This window comes from Neolamprologus brichardi, chromosome 19, assembly GCF_056152115.1.
Source record: "Neolamprologus brichardi isolate AB-2024 chromosome 19, ASM5615211v1, whole genome shotgun sequence".
NCBI lineage: Eukaryota > Metazoa > Chordata > Actinopteri > Cichliformes > Cichlidae > Neolamprologus > Neolamprologus brichardi.
This window is the reverse complement of record NC_142122.1, coordinates 1,515,001-1,528,095: the sequence shown is the minus strand read 5'-3', so window position 1 is coordinate 1,528,095 and position 13,095 is coordinate 1,515,001. Positions and strand designations below refer to the sequence as shown.

The 13,095-nt window shown below is 46.2% G+C and overlaps 1 protein-coding gene across 7 annotated transcripts in view; it reads left to right on the top strand.

The window, feature by feature from the left end:
- The window catches only part of LOC102788462 (AT-rich interactive domain-containing protein 1B-like), a 198,077-nt gene that overhangs the window by 147,308 nt on the left and 37,674 nt on the right, over positions 1-13,095 (top strand). For all 7 annotated transcript variants that reach the window (XM_087833257.1, XM_087833252.1, XM_087833256.1 and 4 more), the window contains exons 6-7: positions 8,080-8,166; positions 12,751-12,924. In XM_087833257.1, the coding sequence (XP_087689383.1) occupies positions 8,080-8,166; positions 12,751-12,924 (261 nt within the window). The remainder of the gene's footprint in view (positions 1-8,079; positions 8,167-12,750; positions 12,925-13,095) is intronic.

Here is a 13,095-nt window from a genome sequence, read left to right as displayed (position 1 = left end):
GCTGAAGACATGTTCATTACCAGACTGCACCTGATACAAACTTCACACAAACACAGCTCCGATTCCTCTTTGCTTTCCTTTGGTGTGCAGACAGTGAGTGAAGGGAACATTTCTTCAATCACCACATATGCAAACAATACACTGTTCTCCTGCCTTTGGACCTGATTGGACGTTCAATTAGAAGAAGACTGTAAAAATCATGTGTGTACACCAGGGGTCCCCAATCCCAGTCCACGAGGGCCGGAGTCCTGCAGGTTTTAGATGTGTCCTTGATCCAACACAGCTCATTTACATGGATAAATGACCTTCTCAACATGTCTTCAGTTCTCCAGAGGCTGCTAATGAACTAATCATGTGATTCAGGTGTGCTGACCCAGGGTGAGATCTAAAACCTGCAGGGACACCGGCCCTCGTAGACTGGGATTGGGGACCCCTGGTGTACAACCTCAATTCCAAAAAAGCTGCAACACTATAAAATGCAAAGACCTACCATAGAACCAAGTCTACCAGAGCTTATATTTATTATTATGCTGTGGAGCCATTTTTGGGAGCATTTCAAGTTGCTATACATCAATACAACCATTATAGCCTAAATTTTAATAATATGTCTGCATTAAGTGCATAGTAATTACATAAATTGCAAAAAAGTGCAATAAACTACAAAAAAATTGAAAATCGTTTTTGTTTTTTAACATATATTTCTAGTTAGAGAAATTTAAGAGGCTTATCCCTCAAAACTGTAAATACAAAAAAGTTGCACAAAATAGTTTCCCACCACAGGAAATTTATTTTGAGTGTCTTCATAGTTTTATTTTTGAAATACACCAATTTTTATACACTGCAGGAAAAACAAAAATAAATATTATAATGCAAATTTGCAAAAAAGCAGCATATGCATCAAAATAAACTATTTCCAGCAGTGCAATATGAGTCCTAAGCATCCCAGAAACCACACAGAAAGTCATAAAGTCAAACATAACTTTTAAAAACACCAGTATAGGCTCATGAGGCCCTGATGGTAAAAAACTACATTTCCGCGAAAATGACGTCACTTCCGGTTTCATGCAGGTCATGGCGGACATGCGATAGTACAAACAGCTGATGGACGTAGGAAGTGTTACGAACAGCTGATCGGATCAGCAAAGCGTGTTTCTGGAATATTGTGTTTTTGTTGCTGCAAGTGCTTTTTATGCAGTTTTTGCAAAGCTATATGTGGAAGGAAACTGTGACCGAGGACAAGCTGATGGCATAAGATGTAAGTACAACTCCTCCGGTTTCATATGCAAAAAAAATTATTGCGCTAGCTTACGTGGTTGCAGATCTACCGGGATTTAAAAATAGTTACGCAAAACAGAGCGTGCTGCTCTGACCGGTTTTAAAGGGTTAAAGTGCAAAAATGAACTATATTAAGAAAATATGAATTTGATGGCAGCAGCATGTCTGTAAAAGTCCGCACAGGTCTGCAGCTTTTTGTCTTCCTTTAACTACAGTCTGTGACAGCAGAGAGCAGCTGCTGCACTTTCACAGAGGAATGTCGTCCCGTTGTCTGATGTGGGATTCGAGCTGCTCCGGCTTCCTGGATCTTCTTTGTCTGGTTTTGGTTTCACAATGCTGCAGATGTTCTGGAGGTTTAGCATCGTCCAGCTGAAATATGAAGGGCCTCCCTGAAAGATGTTTGCTCTAAAATCTGTATCTACCTTTTAGCACTGATGGAGCATTTCCAGATGTGTCAGAGATGCAGCTGTTACCTTGGAGTCGGGGATGTAAATGTGTGGCTGTCTTCTTTAGTGAGATCACTGAAGAGGCAACACAGAATCTGACAGAGAAATATTTAATATCCACTGTAGGTGATCAGAGATGAGCGCATATGTTTCAGCACGTTTATTATTCCTTCCCCACACTCTGTCCTTGAGGCCTCCACAGATTCAAACCAAAAGATGCCCGGCAGAAGACTGTCAGGTCACCGTGTTCCACAAAACGCTCAGACAGGCCTGACCTTTTAAATCCGCCACAAAATAGCGAAACCTCACAGAACCGAGAGGGTCTGCTCCGATGAATCCCTCGCAGCAACTCTGAAGGTCTTGTATTCTGCAGTGAATGTGCACCTCTAATAATTCATTCAGGTGTCAGAGGAACTTTGGATGAGTCTTTCATGCTGCTGGAATAGAAGGTGATGATGTGTTATTAAAGCTTTGTCTTGTTGGGATAATTGACCACTTGGAAAAAAAGTGATGCAAAAAACCTCCAGTGGCTGTAAGTATGCACACTGTGTCTGTGTGCCCGACTGCGTTTGAAGGCCAAGCTGCAATAGTTTTCACTTTGTGCAGCTACTAATTGACACAGAGCACATCCACACTCCTGCACAGGCCGGCTCGCTCTGTCTGCTGCACAAGATCACAAATACTCTTTGTGTTTCCACCGAGGTCCTCCGAGGTCCCGCTAACAGTGTCTCCCTCCTCCCTCGTCCATCTCTCCTCAGCAACTCCAAGTTTTTATTTTCTTCTAATAAGGTGATTGGAGCTCGCGGGCGAGCGCTCAGGAGAGTTTAAGCTGTTTATCTGCGCTTCGCTTCAAGAGCTTCCGGGGCCCAGAAAAGGACAGAGAGGTCAGGGCGAGGGGAGAGGGGAAGGAGGGATAGACAGAGGGAAGGCCAGATCTGTCCAGTATGTTACCTCGAGGGTCCTTTCATATGTGAAGCTCCTAAAAAATAATTTATATCCACATCGCGCAGCCTAGTCTGTGGTTATTTTTTAAATCTGTAATTATGGCAGTGACCACAGATGGTGGTTGTTTTTTTCCTGTTCTGGGGTCAAAGGTTAAGCAGCGATGCCTCAAAGGTACCTGAGCGCTTACTTGCATGCAAAAAGGTGGACGTGCAGTTAAACGACTTCCCCAAAAAGCTGCAAACCTTGAGCCCAGAGCAGGCTCTGCAGGGCTGCTCAGCCAGCTTGATTCCCCCTCTGCTTGTGCTGCACGTTATTAGAAGAAAGCATGGGTAAAAGGGGGGGGGGGGGGGGTTTGTGCGAGTGTTTTGCTGGGCAACTTTTCCAGTCACACCACTCCCTGAGAGGCTGCGTGGTGGGAACACCGCCGCTGGCTGTCCCTGTCCCTCTCTTTCTCTCATTATTTTCATCGCGCTCGCCTCCTCTCATGTTCCCTCTCGTGTCTCCCTCGTCCCCACCCTTTCCTCCCCATCTCTGTTTGTCTCTGCTTTCTTGGCTCAGAGCGCTGCTGTGGTACAGGACTCCCACCGAGGAACAAGGCTGAATTTTCCATCCTTATTTCTGCCTCGGTTCCTCTCTCTCATTCCTCCACATCTCTCCTCCAGCTCTTTCTCTCTGAGTTTGTTCTCCTTTTATTCTTCTTCATCCATCACCACCAGCAGCACAACCGCTGCCATCTAGCCAACTATTCCCCGTCTGCCTGTCGTCCTGAAGGCTGCTCGTGTTCGCAGTGAAACGGCTAATCGCGCTCCCGCAAGCATTATATTCACAAAGCACAGCGTCGGCCAAAACGGGAAAAACAGCACCTGCTTGCTGCGTTAGCCATTTAGAGAAATCCCATTCTACCTCTGTCCGACTGGAAAACCCTAACCGGAGCACAGTGTGCAATTATTTTCCCTCCCCAACACCTATTTTCTTGCTTTCTCTCCACTCCTTCGCGCTCTCTCCCCCGCATCCCGCTCGCTATGTTTTTAGCTTAAGCTGCACTTTTGCTTTACTTACAGTTGCTGCTCAGCGTTGGAAGTAATGAGGATCTTGGGAGAGGGCTTGTTTTGCGAGCCACTGCAGGCCTGCGTTCGTCCCCTACAGGGAGTGTTAACTGACATTAGCCCCCGGCTCGGAGAGGCATTGACTCGCACCCATTGAGATCTAAACCGCCATTATTGGAGCCCGCTGTTTATCTGCCTCTTTCCCCTAAAGACACGGCAAATAGGGGATATTACCTGGGTGTGTGTGTTTGCAGGGCGGTGCAGGTGTGTGTGCAGTTATAGCCTGAGGGTTGTATTAAGAGATGGTGCTGAAGCAGCCGTTTCTCTGTATTCTGTGTCAGTCTATTAGCGCTCAACACAGTTACCTCACTTTAGCAGAAATAGCCCTCGCAGCTCCGGGGGGCGGCGATTTGTAAGAAACAGTTTGGACGTGTGTTTGTGTGTTTGTGTGTGTGTCCACGCACCGAGCGGCCACAACCTCAAATCCACCAGCGGTGAATAACAGTGATGGTCTCAGTGCACGTGCACCTTAAAATTGTAGCAGGCCCCCATCCCTGCACCCCCAGATGGAGATGGATGGCAAAAAGCCCAAACTATTGACTCAGCTCCCAATCCACTCGAGCGTCTGCAGGATGCGATCCGATCCACGCCACTAACCCCCACCTCAAAGGTGCTGCAGGCCTGAGCTCCTTCCTTTTAGTGTTACACAGTTTTAATACGTGCACCGTGCACACACGGCTGCTAATGCAGCGGCTCTTTCTCTGGCAATTATTAAAAGCTTTTTCATTGACTCTCAGGTTGACTTCATTAGCACGCACGCACATGCAGAGTAACTGCTAAGCTTTATATTTCCAGGGCCCTGAAAACAAAACAGAAATATGGCCACGAGTGCTCTCCCTCGGCTTTGAACTTCAGCAGCATTTGTGTTTGAAACCCTGATGAAAAAAGCTTCAAAGACCACACTCCCTCTCTTCAAAGGAGACTCGGGGTTGCCTCAACAGTCCTCGTGGAAGAGAAATTTAAAACGTGGATTGGGTTTTAGCGAGGAGCATTATCTCCAAAAACGCACTGAACTCCATTACTCCTGGCTCGGCTGCTTTGTATCACGAGTCAAAAATGGATGTTTGCTAAGTGGCTTTTTACAGAAAAGGGAAATTACACTTATTCGACTTTTCCGCCGCGTTCCAAAGAGCATCCCCGTGTTAGAGTTCTCCTGGTTCTTCCTGCCGCAGGTTCTGTGTTTTCTCCGTCGGCACAATCGGCGTGAAGCCCCGAGGGTCAGAGTTACAGACAAACAGTGGCGCAGGTGCAGATCTCTTATGAATGAGTCGTGTTTGAAGGCAGGAATCAAAGAAGAGTCTAAAAGAGTTAAAGTACAGAGAATTAAAAATAAGAGCCCCATCTTTGATGCTTTAAAAGTGAATATGCATGGATTTGATAAACAAGTCTTTTCTTATTCATTGGAGCTGATGTCTTTGTGAGAGTGTAAGTTGCAGATGAGTGGAGAGCCGTGAGGAGAAACATCCAGACTGTTGGAGCAGATCAACACATGATTTCTGCTCGTCTTCAAAATCGAAGAGGAAACAACGTCGTTAAATCACACACACGTGAACCAGGATCGCCTGAACTCGGCGTCCTTTCTTCATCGTTTCATTCGTTTCACATTTCCATCCACAGCTGCGAAGGCTGCGGACATGGAGAAGCTATACTTTGAGCTCCTGCTGACATTTAGCTCTCTCCTCTGTCTCTCGGCAGCACGCGGGGAAGAGCTGCACGTCAAAGATTGAGCGTATGAATTATTAATGGCGTGGATTAAAAGTGCCAGAACTCGCCGTGGAGCCTGTTTGTTTTATTTGGACGTAATTATTTAATGGCACCTTGTTAAAAATGATGGCGAGGAGGGGAGAGACGAGAGCCGAGACAGGAGGGGAAGAGGGGGGGGAAAATGTGAGGAGAGACGAGAGGAGCTTTGTTTGGACATTAATTGGTGGTGAAATAATTATAAAGTGCACGAAGTTTAGTCTTTGCTGCAGAGCGGGCGGAGCTGAGGCCTCGTGCTCAGCAGTTTGCTTTTGTCGGTAATCTTCTTTTATTTTTCGGTCTTCCTCTCACACACACACACACACACACACTCTCACACACACACACACACACACACACACACACATTTGTCTTTGCATTAATTCATCTCTGGTGACAGTTTACATGAGTATGTGGAGAGAGTAGTGGAGCATGCAGGGCAGCGTTCACTGGGTCTACCTTGGTAGTGGTGCACACACACACACACACACACACACACACACACACACACGCACACACAGGCTGCTGCCATCCAAACAAACAGAGGCTGACAGCAAAGCTGGTGCCTGGCATGCATCCCTACACACACACACAGAGCGAGGCCGGCCTCCATCGTTGGGTCGACCTCCGTAGTTTAGGGGTTCACTAAACTCCTGCTGATGACCTCGTCGTCCCCACCAGCCAATCTAAAGCGAGGAAACCAGACCTGCAGCTGAACCTGCAGCGACCCTTCACATCACTACATAAACTGATGCACACGGAGACTAGAACATGCAGTCGGCTCTGTCTGCACTCTTTATTCCAACCACTACATAAACACAACAGGCAGTGATTTATAGAAGAGCATGAATCACCGAGATGACGGCGGTCGAGTTGCTGTGCAGAGAAACGTCGTCGTTAGATGCACTTAGATTATGACAGCATCCTGTTATTAGACTGTTACAAACGCCGCTGCTGTAATGTTGCACATGAAGACTTCTTTTCCGTACGTTTAGCTGTGAACGCGTCGAGTGTTTCTACACCGGCGCCGCTGTATTCTCGTCTTTTTCTGCCGCCACATGAAAGCGTGCAGCCGGTGTTTTTAGCGTTATCTCCGAGTCGCTTCAACACTCGCGTGCTAACTTTTCCCCCTCTCTCCTGCAACACGGTGACAGACTAACTAATCGAATATTCTCCCTTTGAAGCAGCACCGCCGGATCTATTCATGCGTGAGGCGGGGGGTCTTTGTGTGCACGTGTGCGCCGGCGTTTCACTGCGTAGCCTATGTGGCTTTGTGCGCTCACGTGCATGTCTTTGTGCACTCGACTCTGTTTATTTACACTTGTTTGTGGAAGTATTTCTGTGTGTGTGTGTGTGTGTGTGTGTGTGTGTGTGTGTGTGTGTGTGTGTGTGTGGGCGGGGGGTGGATGGAAATGTTGTTTATGTATTTTTATGCAAAGCAATTATGTTGACTTAATTGGGTTTGTTTATGTGGAGAGAGTGTCACCTCCAGTCATGTATTACCGCAGCTATGGACAGACATATAACACACACACACACACACACTTGTGCAAAGAGCACTTTTCTACTGAGTGATTGAATAATGGGAAGTGTTTCCTCTATAATAAGGGATTTATATTCAATGTGAGTTTTGGGGAGCAGCGACAGAATTGTTTGTACTTCATCATGTGTCATCCTGAGGAAACACTTAGTTTCTCCACATATTCCCACGGAGACGGGTCAGCCCGCGCTCTGTAATCTTGAAAACACGCACCGATAGTCATCACAGAACATATGTTTCCCTCATGATTGCACTCGCTGCCTGTCACTCGCTGCACATCGTATCCACAGAAAGACAGAAGCGGCGAGTTTCCCCCGCCTTTCCCCCCGTCATCGTCGCCAGCCTGAGTTTGAAGATAAAAGGTTAATTTGCCATCTCTCTCCTTCCTCTAGGCCAAATCAATCCACCGTAGTCTCTGTCTGCCATAATCAGACCCTCAACTCGCTATTGGATTTCAATGGAGCAGGCGCAGCCCAAAGACCCGCACAACCACCTGATCGATGCTGCTGGAATGGCTCCGGTTTTCTATAGGGGATCGCTGCAGCTTTAATGCTTACACAAGGAAGTGGCACAGGGTCCAATGACTTGATATGTCTCCTGGAAGTGCATTTATCATTTAGCTGATAGCGAATCACCAACAGCTTCATGTGTAGTAATTGTGCTGAGCCCGCTGTGCGTCTGCAGAGGCTAAATTTGGCATCAGACCCTCTGACCCGATCAATCGCTGCTCGAGAAACAAAGGCAGTCAAAAAATAACCTTCAGCGTGATACGCAGCTCTTATTGTTTTCTTTTTTTTATTCGTCAATCAAGCGGGAGAAAACTTTGTGAGAACTTTGTGCGTCTGAGACAAAAGTGGACCTTCGGGGCTTAATTGTTGCAGAAAACAAATATGAATCGTTTCTGTTTCCTTCAGTTTTTGTGCAGAAAGTGGAATTTAAATGACACTAAACATTTTCTTTGAATGTGAAAGCTTTTCTTAAAACGATGACGTCATAGCAGGTAAAGATGTCACGTCCATGTCTGCAGGTTCGGCCATGGCCCCACAGAGCTCCGGAAACGGACCCGATGGAGGTCACCCGCCAATCACACGCTCACCTATGGCTCAGGAGAGAGGTATGTCTGTGTGTGTCTGTGTGTTAGCCGTGAGTCAGCCTGCCAGGGGCACAGCTAGCCCAGGCTGAAGTTAAAGGACTGGGATCGTTGTTTTAGCCGATTACGAGCAGTGTTTAAGGATGTTTTACAGAAACATTTATGCTCTGTACAGTACAGAAATATATATTACAGAAAATCCACATTGTGCATCGGGCTCAGATGAAGAGCTTGTGTACGTACGAAGCGGACGATGAAATAGAAATCATTTCTTTCTTTACATGAAACAGGCGAGCGGTCCAGGAAGATTAGAGGCCGTAACGATATCTTAGTGCACCACAGACGAAACCGAGACTGTAATGAAAGATTTTCTTAGGAAATATGAAGACTTGGAGTTTAAGATGTTAGCAAAGAGATGCAAACAAGTCATTTGACACAGCTACAAAGAAAGACAAAAGACAGAGAAAGAACTGTGGGAATTTCCCACTCGCCACTCGTGTGGTTTCTCTCTAAGAAGGTCGTTCCTTCTGCAGTGATTCTGTTCTAGGAGACCTCGTCGCTCTTCATGGGCATAACTGAGAAGCTGTAGGCAGGTAGAGCAGCAGGAAGACCTCCAGACCTGAGCAGGCGTCCGTGACAACAAGCATCCCGCTGCACGACACTGAGGTGGTTTGCAAAGCAGCTTGCAGGCACTGAGCACAGTAGGCTGGCTCCAGCTGATTAAATATTGATTAACCTTCTGTGATAGGCGACAACCCAGTGGATTCATAGATGGTATCAGCTAAGACAAATGTGAACAGGGCCAACTGTCCAAACTGGGAGGGGCCTGAAAGCTGAAGGCTCCGCCTCCCATTCTACTGTTAGGCTACGTCTACACTAATCCGGATACATTTGAAAACGGCGTTTTCCTCTGAAAACCGCGTCCACACTGTCGCTTTCAGTCGTTTTCACAGAGTTGTGCGTCCACATTGAAACGGTCGAAAACGCTTACGTTCCAGATTCGACGCCTCATTTCTGTCTTCTACTTATTTACTTTCCACTGAGTTTTTTAAACGGACTCACAATGAGGTGGAGTTGTTGCTGCGAGTAACACAAAAGTACAAAGTTGCAAAACCGAGTGAGAATTAAAGAATTTGATGTACAGACTGATATTAGTCTTTAATAGGGCTGCTGTGTAACGCCCTCCGCTGTCTGTTTGATTGGTCATGTCTGCATCACATGACTGAAATGTGTCATCAAATCTGAAAGCCTGCGGTTACGCTGTCCACACTGCAACAAGAAAACGCCGTTTTCGAATGTATCCGCTTTGGAGAGGAGCTCAGTTTTCCTTGACCAAAAACGCTTAGTGTGGGCGTGGCCTTGAATACTCCAGAAACAACAAGTGAGCCTGCAGTGTGAGAGTGAAGAGCTCTAATAAGACGATACGAAACTCCGAGGTCTTTAAGTCGTGACTGATTATTTAACCCTTTAAAACCGGTCAGAGCAGCACGCTCCATTTTGCGTAACTATTTTTAAATCCCGGTAGCTCTGCAACCACGTGAGCTAGCGCAATAATTTTTTTTGCATATGAAACCGGAGGAGTTGTACTTACATCTTATGCCATCAGCTTGTCCTCGGTCACAGTTTCCTTCCACATATAGTTTTGCAAAAACTGCATAAAAAGCACTTGCAGCAACAAAAACATAATATTCCAGAAACACGCTTTGCTGATCCGATCAGCTGTTTGTAACACTTCCTACGTCCATCAGCGCGAACTATCACATGTCCGCCCTGACCTGCCCAAAACCAGAAGTGACGTCATTTTCGCGGAAATGTAGTTTTTTACCATCAGGGCCTCATGAGCCTATACTGGTGTTTTTAAAAGTTATGTTTGACTTTATGACTTTCTGTGTGGTTTCTGGGATGCTTAGGACTCATATTGCACTGCTGGAAATAGTTTATTTTGATGCATATGCTGCTTTTTTGCAAATTTGCATTATAATATTTATTTTCGTTTTTCCTGCAGTATATAAAAATTGGTGTATTTCAAAAATAAAACTATGAAGACACTCAAAATAAATTTCCTGTGGTGGGAAACTATTTTGTGCAACTTTTTTGTATTTACAGTTTTGAGGGATAAGCCTCTTAAATTTCTCTAACTAGAAATATATGTTAAAAAAACAAAAACGATTTTCAATTTTTTTGTAGTTTATTGCACTTTTTTGCAATTTATGTAATTACTATGCACTTAATGCAGACATATTATTAAAATCTGGGCTATAATTGTTGTATTGATGTATAGCAACTTGAAATGCTCCCAAAAATGGCTCCACAGCATAATAATAAATATAAGCTCTGGTAGACTTGGTTCTATGGTAGGTCTTAAAGGGTTAAGAAGAAATGTGGATTTGACAGTGAAGAGAAGATAATGTGGGAGGAAACCTTCATGTTCCTCTGTCATGTCCCTGCAGGTTTATCAGGTTTTTAATATTATATGCAAATAAAACAACAAACACTTGTTTGTATATGTTTAAAATATTCTGCACTTCATGTATTTGCACACACGCAGCATCACGTTTTATCTTCACTGTTATGGTAAAATTACGGTTGTGTAAAAATGTCACAGTAAACATCGAGATCTTTCATTCAGACCCGAGCGTGCGCTCCGCTGATGGAGCCACTTCAGCTTTGGCCCCGACTCGCTGCCAAAGGCTCGTAACACGAACGCTCACCCGCAAGCCTCATGTGTTGGCCAAACTGCAAAATTGTTTCCAGCAATTATGGCCACTTCTCAACTATTACTAAAAACAGCAAAATTGCTCATGTGAAAAAAAATGTGCATCCACACAACACTGAAAAAAGCCCTGAAAGAGTGGGCTGCAACCTTAATGGAATTACTGCGATGCTGCCTCTCTATCACCCACCAAAGAGCAGTTAACATCACAGAGAGACAGAGGGAGTGGATGGATGAAGACGGAGAGAGAGGGAGCGGCACTGTAAAAGGTTATTTCCCAACATGATGAAATCAAATCGGAAATTTAGTGCTGCTCTCTAATGCCTGTAAACCTCACGCCCTCCCCAGCCCAGTCCAGGAAACACGGCGAGGTTAACAGGGTTGGCTGTTGTTTTTGCTGTTTCCCTAGCTAGGATTAAACCTCCCCCCTCCTCTACACGCACGCCCCACTTTGCTCAAGTGGCTGCCTCCCTAAGAGCCTCTCTCCGCTCTTCATTTCCATAAATCCGCCGAATGTCCCTTTTCCCCCCCGCTTTCTCTCGCGTGCTCTGCCGCTCGCCTGTTGTTGTCCGGCTGAGAGCTTCATTCACTTTGCCCGAAAGAGAGAAAGGTTTGTGTGCGTGTTGTGTGTTTGTGTGCGAGTGTGGAGAGCGAACGAAGCAGAGAGACAGAAAAATCCTTGAATGTGTTATTTGCTTTTAGCACTGTCTGCACAATGTTCCTCTCCCCATCCATTTTCCAGGCAATTTAAAGTGCGGTATTACACACTGTATTTTTCCTCCTGCTCTCCCAGAATCCCCTTACCCTAATGGAAGCAAAACATTACAATAATGTCCTCGCTCCTTAAACCCAGCACTCGCAGCCTAAGCACTTTCAGGCCCCGATCGCTCTTTCCCTCTGCTACACTGTCTTTCCTCCCACACACACTTTCTCTCTCACTGCCTCTCTTTCTGTCTTGGCCTTCATCTCTTCGCTGCACACACACACACACACACACTATTATTGCTCTCTTTCTCTGTTATCTCCCCCACACACCGAGAAACACAAACACACGCATGTGTGCGCACACAGCCATCATGCAGTGAACCATCTCCTCATATTTTCTCCTGCTCTCTTAGCAGAAACAAGGAATTATACAAGTGTCAACTTGCACTTTTCCAACTCTATCCTTTTCCCTAAACCCCAAACTCGCTAAAGAGTCGACGCCCATTCAGCAAAGCGGATCGCTATCACGGTTTAGTCGATCCATTTACGCCCTAATCTGCAATCCCCCGACCGCACGCGCTCGTTTCCACACCCACACAACCTCTCTTTTCCCTGAATGGCCGCCCGGCGACCTTTCCACATTGGCGGTGGATCGGGAGACCTTTCTGTGGGTTTAAAAACCAACGGCGCAGCTTGAAAGAGCGAAGCCCAGGCGAGGATCTCTCCAAATGTCAGTTTGAATGGTGCGGGCGAGTTTGGGCCTGCGAGGCTCCGACACATCTATTGACAAAACGGTTTAGAAAAACACAGTAGCTGCGGTCAAATCGCCGGCTATTCTGTGAAGAGTCGAGCAAACGGTCGGCTCTTTTCAACCCTGCGCACAGACTCGGCTGCGTGCGTCTTTCAGAACATGCATACACTTGACCCTCTGCTTCTGCCCGTGCTAAACGTCTCTGAGCCTGCCGCTTTCTTTGTGCGCCATCTAACACCTGCACCGCCGTATTACTCCACAGAGTGTATCTGCGAGTAACAGGAGCCAGCGCCGAGGTAAAAGATTAGGGTCGTTATCAGAACACGGCTCTTTTTACACGAGGGAATTGAATAAATGTCCCACTTTGTTGACTTACACAACCGCTCCAGACCAATCCTGCGCCGGTTCTGCTGCTTTCATGCCTGTTGTTGTGTTTCAGGGTTCAACGTGCAGAGGAACCAGGCTGCCTCTCAGTTTGCGTCTCCACAGACCGGACCTCCCATGTCCCCCCACCCATCGCCAGGGGGCCCCCTCTACTCTGGAGTGGGTGCGTACTCCCAGGGTGGCCCCACGGGCCCTTACGGACCACACGCACCTCAGTATGGACACCAAGGTTGGTGCCTGCTATAATGTGATCGTCTGCAAACATTTAAATGAACAGAAGATTTTGGAATATTTGTTTCTCCTTTATTATTACAGGAAACATTAAATATATGTGTGATGGCGAGAGCTGTAACAAAACGTTTTCTCACAAGGTGAGAAATTGTAAAACAGGAAGTCGGGC